This window comes from Erithacus rubecula (assembly GCF_903797595.1).
Source record: "Erithacus rubecula genome assembly, chromosome: 8".
In the NCBI taxonomy this organism is placed as follows: Eukaryota; Metazoa; Chordata; class Aves; order Passeriformes; family Muscicapidae; genus Erithacus; species Erithacus rubecula.
The window spans coordinates 20653009-20672841 of NC_136659.1; the positions used below are offsets into that span (position 1 = coordinate 20653009).

Here is a 19833-nt window from a genome sequence, read left to right on the forward strand (position 1 = left end):
TATTTTTAGCTGAATAATATTTATATAATTATTTTATAACTTTATGGAAGTTCAGCACTTCATGGCCTCAGCAAGGCACTTAGCACTCCCATGAAGTCCCATTGCTCTCAAACAAACTTCATATGGTGACAGATCGATACCTAGAACAAAAAAAAAAAAATTTAAATACACTCAGATAAGCTTTGAATTTTCAGGTTCAATCACTAATAACAAAATTTCTGTTTCAATATTTACCTAAAATTACATTTGCTGAATATGTGGATGTAGTTGCAAAAAAAAAGCCAAAAAAACAAAAAACCTTCTATATAAGACCTTAATATTTTACTACGAATTTTCTCACAGAGAATGGTTTAGCATTATATACAAATTATCATACTACATAATTTTAAAGCCTTTAATAAAGACAAAGGGAGTAAGACAAGAAGGCAAGTATTATTAAGATTCCCTACCACTAGTATTTCAGGAGATGTTCTTCCATAGTTGTCCTTTGAAAGACATGTAAAAATATATTTTACATGTAAAAAATTCCTCATAATATGGATATATGAAAGCCTTATGTAATGCTGTGTTTGCACCAAATCAAGAACACTTCAGATTTCTTTCAGTACTGGTGTAATCTTGATTGTTCATGTCTGCATAAGGAAGACAATTATCAAGATAATTGAAATATGGAAGTCCATTATGGTCTTTTGGGGAATTAGGAAATGCCTACTATCATAGAGCCAATGTTAATTTAAATTCAATTTGTACATTAATACTCGTGTAATATTTATTTTTAGTTGGTTTTAGATATAGAAATCTCCTTAAGAGGTCCAGTCTGTAGATGCCTTTTGGTAAGAGTATGAATAGAGAGGAAAAGGAAAGAGATGTACTTGCTAGTTATAGCTTGGCAGCTTCAATCAAAGTAATACACAGGAGAAAAGAGAGACAGGAGAGGTTACTTCAAAAGAAGTTCCATAAAATCATTTTAAAGCTGAAGCAGTATTGTGTCATTTTGAGTGCACTATCATTCAGATTTAAGGTCAGGACAAAACCAGTCAATTACAAGAATATGGCTTTCGCTTACAAGTCTGATTCATGTTTTTCATTTCTTTTCCTTTCCAAGCTTTTCCTGTCCAATACTCTTATTATCCTTGTTGATAAAGATCTGAAAGTTAGTTCAAAACTACCTGTTGAAAGGAAGACATCGCATTGTGTATTATATGTGGAAAGAGAGAGATATTCCAAATTCTTTCCCTTTTTTTTTTCACCAGCTATGATAATGTTTACAATACAATTATCCTGGTTCCGTTTCTTCTTTACATTTTCATGTAATTTCATATTTTGGTGTTGAATATGCTTTATCCAGTGAGTTTCTTAAATCACTATTTATAGTAGATATTCAAGTCTCTCAGCATATGAGGAGTTGATATGTTTCTAGATTAGCTACATCCTTCCTGGCTTAAGAATGCAGGAGTGATCATCCATTCAGTTTTCAGGACTGTGTGCCTAGCACCAGACTACTGCTGGAGTGAGTGCAGCAACACATTGGCAAAATAATATCTTTTCATGTCATAGAGTATTTCTTAGAGATAAATATTTCAACATTGTACTTGAACAGGTACCATCTTCCATAGTTTTATGCAAGATGTTTTATGTATGAGATAAATGTTTATTTTAAAGTTCCCAAAGTAATTTGGGACTATATTTATAGTTTGAACTTTATTAAATGTTTATGAAATTCTCTTAACATGAGAGGTGCTATGCAGTAGCTAATCTTGTTAGTGCAAGATTTGCTTTAATTCATCTGTTGCAGAAGTAGCAGTGACAAAATAGTATTTAGTAATGAATATAACTACACCATTTAAATATACATATACTTCATATGAGGCACACTTGGCCATGAGACATAGTAAAGTACCATCTAATTTATTAAGGTTTGCAGCCATCAAACTTCCACATCTACTTTAAATACAGATATCTCTGTCCATCTACGTTAAAATGGTTGGGTTTCCTTCAAGACCTTACACCTCTTTTGATATTTTGTCACCTGTAAACCTTGCTCTTTGTTCAAATTTTCTGAATGTGCAGTACTTCTGTCTAAGATGAAAGTTATTGCCTAGATTGTGAGTAGGATACATATTCTTTCTGTGAGTGTACATTAGTCACCTATCTGTTGTTTTTTTGGAAATATACAGCACAAAAAATACTGTGACTTTTAAAAAAAAAAAGTGAAAAAGGTCCAATATTTTCTGAAAAATTTCCATATGCATTTGGTCCATGCAATTGCAATATGTTCATGGGATGAGTTTAGTGATTTTTGAAAGCATCAGGCTTGGTTTCTGGTTCTTTTCCATGTTCATGTGCTTTTCATAGCTCTATAGTCACTTGAAGAGCCCTGGTGCAGCATGTAACAACCCTGTGCTACACTTGCTCTCATGAAGTGGTAGAATAACCAGGAACCCATGCTGTTAATGCAGTGGTTTGACAGAAATATTTATTTAACAATTAATGGTGTTATTAATTATTTATTATTTCTGCTTTGATTTATTCATATGCTATTATGCTTCTTTGTTTCTAGATCTTTGGTTTTTACTGTGTGCATTTGCATTCTTTAATAAATTTAAAATGAAAATGCCTCAAAACAAAATTTATGAATATACATGTGATAGCAGTATGGGTCTCTCAGAGTCTCTTGAAACTACAGTTTGAATAGTAGAATCATAGAATGATAGAATGGTGTGGGTTGGAAAAGACTTTAAAGATTATCTCGTTCCAATCTCCCTGTCATGGACAGGGTTACCTTCCACCATCCAGGTTGCTCGGGCCCCATCCAGCCTGGCCTTGAAATCTCACAGGGATGAGACATCCACAGTTTCTCTGAACAGCCTGTTCCTGTGACTCACCACCCTCACAGTAAAGAATATGTCCTAACATCTAATCTAAACCTATCTTCTGTTACTCTAAAACCATTCTCTGTGTCCTCTTGCAAAAAGGTCTCTCTGATCTCCTTGTAGGCCCTCTTTAGACATGGGAATGTGCTACAAGTTCTGCTTACAGCCTTCTCCAGGCTGAACAACCCTAACTGAGTCTGTCTGTGTAAGAGAGGGATTCCAGTCCCCTCCTTGTCTTTGTGGCCTCCTCTGGACTTGCTCCAACAGGACCATGCCCATCTCATGCAGAGGGCCCCACAGCTGGATGCAGCACTCCAGGTGGAGCCTCATGACAGCGGAGTAGAGGGGGAAAATCACTTCTTTTGACCTGCTAGTTACACTTCTTTTGGTGCAGGAGAAAAGGACAAATATTTGTGTGAATTAATTTCTATAAATAAAAAAAATCAACTAAATTTAGAGAAGTAAGAATTATGGGAGCCCATTGCTGTTGCAAAGCAGCTTTTATGAAAGTTTTCTGCTCAGTTTTCTTTAGGATACTTTCAGTTGTAATATTATTCTCTTTACTTGACAGAAATTAGAGAGATTAAATGACAGCTTGCCTATGATCATTGAGAAACTCAGTAACAGACACCAGAGTAAAATTCCCAGGTTATCTAACATCTTGTATAACATTTTGCCAACATATTCTATTTTATAAATGAACCTGTACAGGGAAGAAGAAAAGCCAAATACTGTTTCTGCATGTGATGCTGCAGAGCATACAGCAAGTGTACCCTACACAATCCAATTACCCAGTGAAGCATATGGCTATTGTACTGCAAAGCACATGAACCTGATGTGGCTCTTTGAAACTTCATCAAAAAACACTATACAAAACAAGATCTTCTAAACATAACACAGGGCAGAAGTTATACCTGGTACCAGTCAGGTTTTCTTGAGGGAAAAGGTGATAGAACTGCCCCTAAAATGATTACACCATGAACCCAGTGTAAAATGATAAGGCTTACTGAATCTTTTTTTTTTTTTTTTTTTTTAAAGTAGCTGTCACCTGATAATCCCTCTGGTACACTTCTGGTACATATACTTCCTTTCTCCTCTTGCTTAACAAAACAGCAGCCAATAATAAATTTTCATCATCCTTAAATATATTTTCTTTCCATTTCAGTGAACTACTATTATCTTTGAGGAACTGAAAGCTACCAAACATTTCAGAAAAAAAATAATCTAAAACTTTGCCAATTTATGGCAGTTACTTTGATCTCACTCCATATTTTTCAGGGTATCTGATTGCAGCCCTTCTATAATAAATGACACCTTGAACTTGTGATCTTAGGAAGTGAGTGCATGAACCTAGAAAGTGTAGAAGGTGTTCACCAGCACTGTCTTTGTGAAACACCTGAAGCAAGATTGACAGAATCAAAAATGGACTTGAATGAAGTCTTCTAACTTGCAGCAGTGCTGCTTCAACAGGGAACGAGATAAACAGGAACACAAAAAATTTGAATTTTACATCAGAGTTCTTTATTCAAATGCAAAATATAGTAAAGTTTATTTAACTTTGAAATGTTCACATTTTAAATAGATTAAATCCTATCACCTAATACTGCTTATAAAACATGCCAGTTATAAATATATTCCTGCTTTCCCTAGGAAAGAATGGAGTGAGGTAGTATTTAATCAAGTTTCAGTACTCCTAATTTTTCTTAAGAGAAACCAATTGCAGCTGGTATGATTTTTTCTGCTTAGCATTATAGCCTTTTTAAGTAAGATGCAGGGAAGCTTGGCTTTTTTGTCATGTCTTGTCCCAAGATTTAAAGATGTCTTAACACCGCAATACTTCAGTCATCCTAATAATATTTCTTACTCTTAAAAGCGTTTCATTCCCAAACCTGCCTCTTTTACAATCCAAAGCATGAGTTTTACTGCCCAGAAGAGATAAGTTAATATATTTTCTTTGTACTAACAGTGAATTTGATAACATCTATTTTAAGTAAGTGAAAATATTAAATTTCTTCTGAGTGAATTTCTAAGTAGACTGAAGTATTCCATCTAGCTATGATGGCCAAAATTGGCCAACATCAGTACCCAAGCTTTGCAAGAATGTTACATAACAGGAAAAAGGAAAAATGCATCTTCTATTCAACCAGTCTTTATTGAAGCTGCCAACATAAAACTAAATAATGTGTTTTGTCTTTTGTGTGTGTGTGCAACTGTTTTTTTTAATTGAGAAATGAAGTCACATCTTTCTCAAGATACAACAAACAACATAGTTATATGAGTGTTTGTTTTCACTTCTCATTGCATAGGAGTAAGGAATGTAGAAATGTATATAACATTATGAATATGAAACTCACAGCCATCATTTCTGCCTCTCCTATGTTGTGTGTCTAAGAAACTATCACCAAAAAAAGTTGGATACATTTCTGCTATGATCAGTTTTATACTGCTGTTCCCTCATTTTGCCCAATTGTTTGGGGTTTTAAACTCCAGTTTTTCCTAACTCAGTTTAAACCAATTTAGGAATAAATAGAACTAAAATTAGGAGTCAGATTTCAGGGGAATTAGTCCAATTTACATTATGTGTTGCTCTGAAATGAAGTACAGTGTGTCTGGAATTTTCAAGAAACAGAAAGAAACATGTGAAGTAAGGTTTATTGTCCTTGTTATCTAATCAATTTTCTTCATTGTCTGAAAATCCAGCAGGAGAGCAGTGATATAAATTTTCTAAATACCTGTTCACTTGGCACATATGCTCACTGTTCTCAAATACTAAGAAAACATTCTTGTCAGCTCATCAGGTGGGGGGCTAAAAATATTAAGACTGCTTAAGAGACTAAGCAATGCTTCAGCTTGCTGTCAGCTAGTGTGTTTAATGAATAAAAAAGTAGCCAGCACCATTAGTTAAGTGGAAGTCTTGGTCACAACACAAAAAATTGATGAACAACCTCTACCACCACCTCAACACAGTGCTTAGTGGCTGCTTCAAGCTAGCACATATTCTTTTGGATGACTTAATCACATCTTTTTTCAAGTTCACAGATGAGTGGTTATTAACCCTTGTGTTCTCACAACATTTTCAAAGTAGAATTTGACTGAATAAAATTAGTGACACTTTGATTACTAAGGATAGGATATAAGACTTATACAACACTTTCTGTTGAACATTTAAACAGAAAAGAGTGTGCTGACCTTTAGAATTTTATAAGATTATGTTTAAGAAGCATGGATTCCCTCAGTCTTGAACAAGATGATATCTCAAGTCCCAAAATACTAAATGTAAAAAGAAAGCAAATAAAAGCATAAATTTCACTGAACACATATATCCCCTTCCAAACATCATTTCATTTGAATAGAATTATTAATTTTCATACCTTTTGAAATAACCTTTTTTTTTTATAGAATTGTTTCTAAATGGCAGGAGAATAAGGAATAAGCAGAAGTAACTGATGGAAAAAGGGTGTAAGGTTTCATGAACATGAATATTGCCCAAATGAGTAATAACTGGAAGTTGTCATCACCTGATATTTGTTCACCAGTCTGTGTAAAAAGGTGTTCTGAGTCCCATGGGAATTTGGAGATCATCTGCAGCACAGAAGGCAATAATTAGCATCGTTGTTGACAATCCCAAACACTGAATAGAAACACAGTATAATTTAACTTTTTATCCTTAAAGGTTTTGTTCCTTCATGTCAGAGTTCAGTCAAAAGAAAAGAGCAGCCAAAGGAAATATTTTTTATCTGGCGCTCACACAATGCTTGCTCTTTGCAACAAAGCAAACATTTCAGCTTCCAGAGCCAGCAAATTAAGCAGTGCTTAGAAACATAATCCTTCCAAATAAAATTGAAATCCAACTTAGATAACACCAGCAGATAACAAATCCATACTTTTAAAAGAAAAATAAGCTTTAAGCATTGACAAAAGTAGAAGTGGAGCAAAAGGCAATATTCCTCTGTATCCTTTGTCACACCTTTAACTGAACTAGAACTATTGCCTCAGTGAAATTTGTCTGTGCATGAAGGTTTTCACACCACAAAAGTATAAAAAGTCAAAGTATAGATATCTGTCAAGGACACTAGCAGATCTTTCCCTAACTTTTTTTTTTTTTTTCTATTTCTGGTTGCCTACTCTTTCTAATGAGAGCAAACTCTTTTGTAGGGAATGTAAGCCATTGATAAAAGATTTGCTTTGGGAGAAAAACACTGCAAGAAAAGTCATTCACTAGCCATGAGTAGGCTGGAAGGTTATCGTGTGGTAGATAAATGAATTTGATGACAAGCTTAATAATGCAGATTTTATGGATATAAGATATGCCTCTTAATGTTTGCTACAGGGGACAAGAATCAACCTACTGTGCAAAATTGTCAATGAATTTATTGGGCCTGGCAGACACCATGAATTTCACAGAAATTTAGTTTTTGAAAACACTAAGTAATTGAAGCTTAATCCTCAGAACTACAATGGAGGACTTTTGTCCTGCATTTGCTATGTTTACTGTAAGTTGGAGTAGATACACTGTCTGATTATTGATGTGGTATATTTCTTATTCTAGGTTCTATCCTTAGGGGCTGATGTTCTACCAGAATATAAACTGCAGACACCTCGCATCAACAAGTTTACTATATTGCACTACAGTCCTTTCAAAGCCGTCTGGGACTGGCTCATTTTGCTGCTGGTCATATACACGGCCATATTCACCCCCTACTCTGCTGCCTTCCTTCTGAATGACACTGAGGATCGGAAGAGGAGAGAGTGTGGATATTCCTGCAGCCCACTGAATGTTGTAGATTTAATTGTGGATATTATGTTTATCATTGACATTCTAATAAACTTCAGAACAACATATGTAAACCAGAATGAAGAAGTGGTAAGTGATCCAGCAAAAATAGCAATTCACTACTTCAAAGGCTGGTTCCTAATTGACATGGTTGCTGCAATACCTTTTGACCTGCTGATTTTTGGCTCTGGCTCTGAAGAGGTAAGCATAAATGAATAAGAAATCTTAAATCTTAATCTATTACTTCACGATTGTATTCTGTGTATCCTAAAGTATTTTTTGCTTGTCATTTAATAGGCTGCTTAACATTTCCATCACATCTTTTAAACTAAGATTAAATCTTCCATTGTAGAATAATGTACAGTATTAGCTTTCATTGACAAGAGAAAACATTGAATGATTCAGCTAGTATTTTTCAGTTATACCATATGTGATACTGTCTTTAGAAATAAAAAAAATGTAGTATGTATGAAGGACCTGGTCAGATGGTTTTATGTAAGAACTGCTGCTTTGATTTGTAGCTTACTTTTTAAAAGTTGCCCATGATGCATGCCCATGCTATTTGCATTGCATCATTAAAATAATTTTTCTCTGTTAAAATGCTTAGATCAGACATTTACTTAGCAGAAAATAGATTAGTTGTAGCATAAACTATACTAGTTATCAAAGAGATTTGGATGTTGTCAATTTTATCAAGAATATGAACTATCAAAAGAAGGAAAAATATTACCTTGACAGGTATGATCTATCTACACAATTGAGCAAAAAAACTGTTCAATATGTACATCCAAAACTGGCCCAAAGGTAGAAAAATATATGCTATATTCTGGATTCTTGACCCAGTCCTTCCAAATGATTTTATTTAATTTAAGAAGGGATAAAATCATAATATTTTTTCTGAAAATTAGAGAATTGGGTTTGACTTTTCTATGATGCATAGAATGCAGAATTTCTTTTTTTTAAAGCAGCAAACCAAGCAAAAGGTAAATGAGGATTCTATAAAAATATGAGATAAAACCATGCACTAAAAATAAATGTTATTAAGGAAAGCAATAAGAAGAGAGAGAGTAGTATAAAGGACAGAGGGAACATATTTATAATTCTCTTACCAGAAGAGAACTTTTTTATTCAGAAGGTGACTAAAAAGCCCAGAGATTTAAGAGAAAATTTGATCACCTTTTGCATTCATTATCTGTGGCAGCTGTCCATCTTTCTGCAGATAACTTTTTCTGTGGTTTTGAAAGCACAGATGTGTGAAAGACAAACATTTTCATAATGGCATTACTTCTAACTCAGACTGCAATATTCCTCTTCAAACATGGTCTTCATCCCTTTCTGATCATTGATCACCTGTCATTTTCACTTGTCACTGAAAAATTATTTTCAGTGATTAGAAGTGTGGAACATAAAGGATTGCAACAGGGATCAGTTCCAAACTTCGTTGAAGGAGTGCCCCTGAACATCATTCTTCCACATCTCCCCTGTTACAGATGTTCTTAAGAGTAAAGTTCCAGGTGCTAAAGTCGTGCTAAAGGGATAACTTTAACATAAGATAACATTACAGATTAGAGTAACAAAACAAGTGTATTCTTGCAAATGAGTAGACAAATATAAAAATGTGAAAGTTGAAGCAGAAATTATTGGACCATGTAATGACTTTTTCACTATTACAGATATAAGTAAATTGCTTCTTTATCCTCTCAAAATCTAGTAATTGACCAGTTTCTCTATCTGAAAAAGCTGGTTTGTTTATCTAAGCAGCAATGATGCTATACAGACTATGTTCCATTCACTGTGCCATCATAGCTTCCCTCTCTCCTTCATGGTATTGAATATGTCAATCACTTTTCTAAGCTGCTACTTACTGCAGATCTTCTTCCTACATTGCTAATATAATATTTCACCAAGGATCCCTTTCTCATAGTCTAGCAAGAAGAGGCAAATGTAAAACCAACAGAATGGAGCATTTTTCATTTAATAGAATTTTTTTCAGTCATAAGGGTTATCTTTTTCGTGAAATAGCTCTTTTTTGTTATCTAGAGATTCTTCAAAGAAGATCCCCAATGAAAAATTGTATTGAATAGTCTTTTTATTAAACAACAAAAGCTCTAAAGAGAACTCCATGTGTGCTCATGCAGCTTTAAAACACCTTGATATCAAATGGAGTCTTGAAAGGGCAGGAGATAATAATCCAAATACCACATACAGCACTATCCAAATGCTTCTATTTGAGCCGTACTTTTTCAACCATAAAAAAGCAACAGAGTTAGACCGTTAACTTTCCAATTTCTAAAACAGAATGATAATGTGATTTTAAATTATTTTCTCTGCTCAATGAGACTCAAAATGATGATGTTTGGTAGTAAGTAATTGTCTCTTTATTCAGTGTGTGTTGTAAAAGTTAGGTTAAAAAAAAAAAAAGTTAGGCTTTCCTGATACTTGGGAAGATAAAAATAATGAGTGGATGGAGAGGAAAGAAGAGAAAAGATTTTGATGTGATTATCCAACTACTCTTGAACTTTAGTCCAGCAGATAGGTATGATGAAAACAGAGAAGAGAGCAGCATCTATCAGATTGGTATTTGCAGACATTAATTGCTTGCACCAGATACGGTGAGGTAACTGATAAAGTAGGACCCCTGACTCCTTGAATGTTGTGCTGATCAAAGTATTCCAGCACACCAACAAAATTACGTCACATGAGATGGAGCTCTGAAGCCAAGAACTTCTGTCTCTGGCCAAGTGACACATGGGAGCTGTACTGTATGTCAAGGCTACATCTGGGCTGAGAAGTAGACAGTATGTAAGGCACATCAAAACCTGTGGGCCATACTTTTCACCTCTATGGCCAGCTCTATTTTAGTGTTAAGACCTCCCTGCTGTGTTAAAAAAAAATTAAAACAAGATTAGTTTCTTGATGCTTTAAGCATATCTAGTCTCTTTCATGTTCATTTTACCCCTGAAGAGATGAAGTTTTCTTGTCTTACATACCTTCCAGATACTCCAAAGCTCAAAATTATGTATCCAAGTATAGGATTGACACTGAGGATGAATAATATTAGCAAGTTTTATCTTAAGAATGTGATGGAACAGTGTTGACATATTGTAGATTTACAATCTACCATCTGATCTATTTAAGGGGCGCTGTAAGAAATTGTGGTCTCTTGCATGACATAGAGATATGGCTACATCTGTAATATAATGTTTCAAACACCCCACTAAAAACAGATCTTAGCTTTTCTTAAAGGATCATAAATATAGAAGCCTGATCTACCTTACCAAAAAAAAAAAAAAAAAGGAAAGAAAAAAAAAAAACTGAATCACAATATTCACAGGCTTCTGAATCTCTGCCTAGGCATAGCATATTGAAGGGTGTGGTCTTTCAGACTATTGAGGTAACTAACCTTTATGTGGTAAGGAGAAATTCACCCTGAAGTTATTATTTGGGGTGTTAAATCGAACTGAGTGTTCCCATACATTATTCTCTTGCTCATTTACTGAGAAAATATGAACTATTTATTGAGTTGTCCACTGAGAAATGCAGCCAAGAAAGATTCTCGTTTGTTCCAAGAGCTTTGGGGTTTACTCAGGAACATGGTAAATACAAGGATTTAATAAAACATAAAAGCTAGTTTAGTACCTGTGGCAAGAAAGATTTAATGTGATATATACTACTGCCTGAGTGGTTTGTGAGGCTTGGAAAACTTTTCCTTTTAAGTGTCATGTAATATACATGCATGTTATTAAAAAAGAAACCAAACCAAATGAAAAACAAAACAAAACAAAACCAAAAAAAAACTTAGAAATGTGTGCATTCTTGGTATTTAATGAATACTTTAATATGTGTTCAGACTTAATGCAAGAAAAAAAGGCAGGTGAGGGTTTTTTTAATACAGTCATTCCTATTTACAATGGTGTCCATTCTATTTACAAAGAATTATCAAGTATGAAAATTATTTAAATTATTATTTTCAAATTGAAATCTGAAAACTTGCATTAAAACCTCTAGATTCCTTTAAAAAGATCAGAGAACAAAGAGGCTGCAGTGGATAATAGCAGAAGGCTGCACTAAAGATCTTGAAATACAATCCTGCTTAGAATTGCTCCATTTATTTTTCTAATGGTATAGTACTTTTATTACTGGGTGTTGCCACTACACCTGTCAAATGCAAAAAGATTCATTTGGAGTAACTTTTCAATGATGTTCTGTTCACAGTGCTTCATCTTTGTTCACCTGTCAATACAAACAGGAGGAGTCTTGTAGATACACTCTTTGGGACACTTCTGCCCTATTACTCTTCTTTTCTAGAATATGTGTGCCAGAGCATTGCAAGCAGTTTCTAACTTAGGATCAAACACAGTCACAGAGCTTTGTTCAAAAATACTTATTACCTGCATGGACAGTCATATAATTTTGAGTAGTACCAATAATTTACAGACTTTACCATGATAAAAAATCATTAATCTATTTCATCATTAAAACCATTATGGTCGACTGAAGAGTCCAGATCAAGTGAAATATTCAACATGAAAAGGTATTTAGCACATAATAGCAACTTCAATGTGTCTTGATTTTAAATGTGCATTTCTTAGTTTCTTCCTTCATTTTATAATGAAATTAATAGTTTAAAGAAAATTAAATTACGATTACATTGGAATGGGTTCCTCTACTTTTTGTGTTGATTCCCCAAAATAATGGAATTTGTAATGATTTATTCTTGCTTACTATTCATGAGAATGCATTTGCTAACAGAGAAAATTAATTTCTACCTGATTTTTGCAGACAACTACATTAATAGGCCTTCTGAAGACAGCTAGACTGCTGCGTTTGGTGAGGGTAGCACGGAAATTGGACAGATACTCCGAATACGGTGCTGCAGTTCTGATGCTCCTCATGTGCATATTTGCACTAATTGCACACTGGCTTGCTTGCATTTGGTATGCCATTGGAAATGTAGAAAGACCTTACTTGGCTCACAAGATTGGCTGGTTGGATTCTTTAGGAGAACAACTAGGAAAGCATTACAATAAGAGTGATGCAAGCTCTGGACCATCTATCAAGGACAAATATGTTACAGCACTTTATTTTACCTTCAGCAGTCTGACAAGTGTAGGATTTGGAAATGTGTCTCCTAACACCAACTCTGAGAAAATCTTTTCCATCTGTGTCATGTTGATTGGCTGTAAGTAATTTTATCGTGGACTTTAATCTTTTTTTTCTCTGTGTGTTTAAGTAAACAGCTTAACATTCTAAACGAATAAGATTATAAGCATGCAGCCGGAAGGGCAAATTCCTAGGGAAAGGAATGTTGCATGCAAAAATATGTTGTGACTCATGCAGTGTCAGGAAGCAATCAAGTTGCTTGACTACTCAAAATCTGTTATCCAACTGTCAGAATATTTGTGTTGTATATCAGTGTCTGTAAACAAATCCTATATAAGGTAAGAAGGTGAGTTTGGAGTGGATTTAGGAAATTATAGCCCATCATATTTGGATAATCATATTTATATTTTATTTTTCTATTTAGAACTGAACCTATTAATATATGCATACCTTTTTAACTCTTCCCATTGTTCTTAACTTTTGCTTAGCCGTACTCATTTGCAAAGCCCAATGGCATGACTAAAGTAAGTTTTGTTTCTCGTTAATCCAGCATTAATGTACGCTAGCATTTTTGGAAATGTATCTGCAATAATCCAAAGACTCTACTCGGGAACCGCACGGTATCACATGCAGATGCTGCGCGTGAAGGAGTTCATCCGCTTTCATCAGATCCCCAACCCTCTGCGGCAGCGACTGGAGGAGTACTTCCAGCATGCATGGACATACACCAATGGCATTGACATGAACATGGTATGTTCTGCTTTTCAGGCAGAGATGCTAAGGAATAGATAATGCATGAGAAATTAGAAAGAGAATGTAAGTCTATAGTTTTTATAAGCTGTAAAAGTTCAAGCTTAAGAAGGTGGACGTATACATATTGGTTGTTGACAATCAAGCCACTACATGTTCAGCATACAAACGTTTCACTGCCTAGGTTATTGCCAGGTTTATCAGAAATCTGAATTCTCACTGTGTATAGGAAAGCTTGAGAACTGCAGGTGAATTCTGTAAACTTAAATAGAGAAAAAAAAATCATAGGTTTCTTGTTTCAGACATAGGTGTTCCAGAATTTATTTGTTCTTTGCTCTAATCTTCCATTTCCAGTATCAAACAAGAGTACCTGTGTTGATATATACAATTACTGTTCTATAAAACCTGTGGAGATCAATTCTTTCTCAAAATCCTTCTTTATAATCTAGAACAGGTATATTTGGAATGGTTTGAAGAGAGGAGCAGGCAGGTTTAGTTGCTCTTTGCAAAGAGAAATACTTGAGTCTCATGAGAGTCTGAAAAGTAACTCGCATGCATTCACAACCACATAATTCTGCACTGAAAACCACCACAGTACCACTAACCATTTAGCCATCCACAGAAACTCATTTCTAGGAACCAACAAGGAATAACACTCATATTTTCTGGTTTTGATAAAAAAGCCCCTATAATCTTGCCTTCTATAAATACATGGCTGGCTAAAAACAAATAACAATCTGCTAGTGAGCAAAAGAGCATCTATATCTCTGTCTTATTTTTTTGAGATATAAACTTTTTTTCTGAAAACTCAACGTCATTTTGAAGACACTGAGGGCACTGTGCATCCTAAGAACCTGTGAATCTGTGTCTCTGTAGGGATGCTTCCCAGAGCTATTCAGAACTAGAGATGAGAAAATTTGCAGAGCTCTCCAGAAAACTGTCAAGAACAAGAAAACCTGTACACTTTTGTAGCAATTTCACTAGAAATCAACTTCCAAAATTTTTACATACATTCAAACAGCTTTTGTGTGGTATCTATACATACATTTCTGAATGACTATGAGAGTAGTACATTTTTATGCAGTAAATAGAAACAATGGTTGTGATTAAAATCTTTTGTAAAGATGAATCACTGACAATTTGACTTTACTTACCATTAAGTAAAGCAGATATTAAAAATACAACAGAAAATTAATATATTTGGCTTCACCTGCCATACTTCCATGTGTCCTCTCCAGAGGGATAATATGTCCAGGGCAGGACAAGGACAATTGTATAAACCTCTGCTGGGGATTACTGCAGTGGAAGGCAGTATGAGTAGCTTCATCCTGCATGGCACTGAATAGCCCTAATTCCTTCTGATGGCAATGGAATCGGAGGCTACTCAGTACTTTGCAGGATCAGGCCCTTAAGCTGCAGGTGTGTTCAACCTAAGCCTAAAGTACCTCACTGAATTATTTCTGAAGATATTACAAAATCATATATGCTTTAACTAATTCATTACCACTAATGGATGTACTAAAAACACCTGGTTCACATGAAATAGTAACTATAACTGGATGTTGTCACATGAAAAGTTGCATAATTCGGAAACTGGCGAACGGAAATTAGTCTTGGATTTGTCATTAATGTGAAATATCAATTAAATGGATTAATTAGCCCATATACTGCAATATGATTGTGAGGCAGCATGAAGGATTTATTTTAAATAAAGTGTGGAAAAAACCTCAAGTTTAGTATCTTGCTTTGTTGTATTTTATTCCTTATTCTGTTCACAGTTCTATCCCTCAAGTTTTATGTCAATCACTTTATTTCCTTAAGAGTTTGAATGTATTGCACTTAGTACAAGGATAATATAAGAATTGCATGATTTACATTGTACTTATGAAAGATTTATCTCTTTCCTGTCTGCTTCACACCTAAATACATGGAATAACACCACCCACTGGTAAGAGCAGGAGGTATTTATATCAAATTTAATTCCAGTATAAAGTGTGAAGAATATCCATGTTATCTGTTGGGTTTAGAGCTTGTTCAATGCTTTCTAATTTTAATTGTAATTTTTTGCATGATGAAGGGGTAGATAGCAAAGGGAAATAATCCAAGTAGAATCAGATGTGGGGCAAAATGGTTACTAAAAAGCAGACATTAAAAAATGCTAATCTAACAACGTTTATTAATCACTGTTTTACCCCACAACTCAAGTCATGCTTCTCTGTCCAAAAAAGGTCATGTGCATATTGGTTTGCAATAGATAGTTGCTCTGTAGGAATGTCACTGACAAAGATGTCATGCTGCTGATCATTCTGCATTTTCCTTTGTGTGAATGCTCTTGGTTTAAACCATATATGCATGTTAACACACGCACTAATGAAGTTTTCTTGGCTATTAGCCATGTGCATCTGAGTTGGACTTGCATGTGTTTTTTTAGTTAATTTTGCATGAACTACTTGCATTTACAGAACAAAGGACTAATAGTGTCCTCGGACAAATGTGTTTGACTCCTGACCATGTTTACTTAGAGCTTTTTGCAAATTCTGAAGGCGGAATTTCATCCAATATATATATATATTTTTTTTTATTTCATTACAGAAAGCTGAAAAATGTAGTATTTTTTTCTCCTTTGAAATATGAAATGCATAATAATTTACATTATATATATATATATGCACATGCAGCATATACACACACATACTCATATATATATATATAAATAACATGGAGAATATATTTCAAGAGATGTTTTAAATTATCCTCAGTAATATATTTATGAATCCAAGTAAAGTGGAAAACATTAAAAAAAAGAGAGTAAAGAGAAAACCTTTTAAACTCAGAAGTAACAGTGCACTAAAATGAAACTTGATTTTCTCAACAAAATTCTATACCTTAGATAGCAAAGCAGAAGATGATACTTTATGTTTATTTCAAATAGTTAAATTTAAAATTAGCTTAAAAGACCTGCAAGTGAAATATGCTGAGACCTTGTTTATTTGTTCATTTGCTCCCTTCTGCTCCATTTTTACATATTTTTGATTATATTCCATTACATAATGTGTTTTGGTTAAAAACAGTTCCACATAATTATGCATGGACTGGATAAACAGGATTTGGGATTTATTTTAATCTGGATAAAAAAATCTTGAGTCTATAGAATAAGCATAATTTAAATTATGCCCCTGTGATATATACTGGCAAAATAAAATTACAAAAAAAAATGTTTACATTGCATATTGTTTCATGAAGAATATCACCAGTCCCAAAGACTCCAATTCTTGTAATATTTCTAAATATCCTGTTCTGTTTTTCTTAAATTCTTTTTCCCTTCTTTTTCCTCTTTCATTCCTATGTTATCAGTTCAGCACTGATAATAGCATGCCTATGATGCTTACCCTAAAATGATTAGTTGTATAGTGTTAGAGATATTTTTTTAAGTTGTGCATGTATTTTTTACAATCCTGTCCCACCCTTCCTTTCCATGGATCTTCTGTGCATCTGAATAGCTTTATTGGTTAATTAACATCCAAAAAGAGTTCGAAGAAGTAACTAAGTGGGACAAGCTGAAAAGTGTTTAGTGCAGTGTAAATGTTAATTAAAATTTTGGATGTGAGACAGATGTCTTTTTGTTTTGGGTTTTGTCCAATAGCATGGAAGGGGAGAGCAAGTCAGAATTTTTATAAATTAATGTATGATTTCTCCTGCAAGCATCCAAGCAAATGGTTAATTTTACTGTTGTGATATCTGTCTTGGCCCCTGCGATCCTGCAAATAAATAGAGCACACACCTATCTTGAAGCAGCAATTCTACAGTAGCAAATAAAGGGCAGGTTCACTATTGCCTTGAACAGGCTTCTTGTGTAAGAAATTGGCCACTGATACCTGGTTGACAATTTTTTTTTTTTTTTGCTTTTCCTCCCACTGAGATCACTTCTTACAACAAAACCAGTTTTATCAACAGAGCCAGTGCCACTAATATATTTGAAGCAGAGCATTAGAAAAATAAACAAAAATTTCAAAAACAGCAAGGAAAAATTCTTTGTACCATCAGAAAGCTAATGCAAATTAGTTGTGTTTGGAACAAAACCTAGCAGTAAATTCTTAAACAGAGGGAATACATAATATTGGAACTTGGTACTGCTGTTTGCCTATATGTCAGAACAGAAATCATGACTTATAAACCAGGATTAGCTAGATCATGATTAGCCATAAACCTGTTCTTTCATTTGCTAAAAATGACAACTTAAAAAATGTGATTGCCTACATTGAGTTATAGAAAATAAGACCTCATAGAAAAAAAATATTTTCAAGAATGTTCATCCATTTCTTAATGATCCTTTATCAGTTTCTCAGTGCATTATATTTAGTGATCTAAAATCTCAAAAACAAGAGCAATTAATTTTTGAACTATCATATTTTTTGAAATACACAGATGTGGTAAATCTTCAGCTTCTACAGACTTAAAACTTTTCTCTTGGTCAGGGAGGCAACAGTTGAAGTAACAAAAATAATTTTCCATCATCCTTGTTCAGCAATATATCATGTTTGAGAGATCACTTTTTAGATGTAATAATACTGTAGAAGAATGGTCCACTGCAGCTTCACTAATTTCAGCATAAAGATGTCACACATCTGTGTTGTAGCAATGACTGAAAACAAAAGATCATATTTTTGATAAGGCTGTCAGGCTTCAATTTCATTGAAAAGTGAATTAGCTCATTATCATACACTGCTTCTCTTCTCTCCCAACTGTTGAAAGGAATCATACTGAACATTAAAAAAAATTTAAAAAATCTATACAAAGAAGAGGATTTTTCAGAAATATTCTTTCTTCTATGTGGAGCCCAAGAGCTTCGGGAGCAGAATTATTGCCACCTGTGACCTTATTCTTTCTTTTCTAAATGCTGAAAACCCTTGGAAAAGTTTCAATCTTCTACTTATAAAAATAATTAATTTCTGCAATTAATTATCAAAGCAACATTGAAAAGTCATTTCTAAATTCTTTCTAGAAATAAAATTGGTGAATTACAGAAATGTTTAGCCTAGATGATGCTACTAAATTACAAGAGTCAAGCGTTTGTGGCAAAACTAAATTCCACACTATTCTCAATTAGAGGAAACAGTTACTGGGGGACAGAGATCCTAATTCAAAATCTAAGCAGTACAATTTGTGCAGGTAAAGTCTCAGGTTAGCCTTAAAATTAAGGTGCTTGCAGAAAAATGAAAATTAAATAGATTAATTAATTAATAGAAAATTAATAGATTATTTTATTAATATTAATTGATTTCACTCTTTCTAAACAAAGACAAAAGGTTAATTTTTAATATAAAGTTCAAATTTCATATTCAAATAGTTTGAGAACTTTATTCAGCATTTAATTATGTCAATGTCAACATAGCCTGAGATCTCTCTGATGTCGATGAGAACTAAATAGATATTAAGTGTATGTGGTCATGACACAAAGTGAATTTACTGCTGCCTCTTTCTACCTTCAGCTGCTCAAATAATTTGCTGTGTTAATTTTTTATATGAATCAGGTTCTCAAACCATTTCACAAGGAGAGATCATGACAAGGCAGGAATAAACAGATAAAGCAGAGAAGGACCAGAATTCTCTTTCAGTTTATGCCATCTTAAATTCTCAGATAAACTTGGGAGTCTCCCTTTATCTTTCCCTCTATATGCTGGGCACCTGTCACTCATAAACAAGTCTGACTAGTTCTAGGACAAGAACTAGTCACTAGTTTCAACATACCCCCAACACAGCACAACACACAGCACACAAGAGCCCTCTTGTGCTCTCTTCAACTGCAGCTTGGTATTTAATGAACTCACCTATATTTCAGCAGAGAAAATGTGCAACAAAGGATTATATGCAGAATTGAAGGAGTATCTTTGTAAGGTGAATATCTCATACTAGAAAAGGCTGAGAGACCTGGGACTTCTCAGCCAGATGGGAGAAATGAAGGCTCACAGAGGATCTCATCAATGTGAACAAATACCTGAAGGGAGGGTGTAAAGAAGGTGGAACAAGTTTATTTTCAGTGGTGCCCAGTGACAGGACCAGAGGTAACAGCACACACTGAATCTGGAGGCTGCGACCAAGCACCAGGAGACACATTCTCACTGTGAGCATAAACTGAGCACTGCTAGAAGTTCCTTGGAGAGGTTGTGGCATCTCTGTCCTTGGAAATATTTGAAAGCCATCTGGACATCACCCTGGCTACCAACACTAGGTACACCTCCTTGAGCAGGGAGGATGGAACAGATGAACTTTCCAACAAGAAGATTATTTTCAAGCTCAATCATTCTGTGGTTTGGTTGGTATGGAATGTGGTAT

The 19833-nt window shown here is 34.3% G+C and overlaps 1 protein-coding gene across 1 annotated transcript in view; it reads left to right on the forward strand.

The window, feature by feature from the left end:
* The window catches only part of KCNH7 (potassium voltage-gated channel subfamily H member 7), a 204496-nt gene that overhangs the window by 153837 nt on the left and 30826 nt on the right, over nucleotides 1–19833 (forward strand). Inside the window, exons 6-8 of the mRNA XM_079310429.1 lie at nucleotides 7423–7848; nucleotides 12430–12829; nucleotides 13301–13500. Coding sequence (XP_079166555.1) covers nucleotides 7423–7848; nucleotides 12430–12829; nucleotides 13301–13500 — 1026 coding nt within the window. The remainder of the gene's footprint in view (nucleotides 1–7422; nucleotides 7849–12429; nucleotides 12830–13300; nucleotides 13501–19833) is intronic.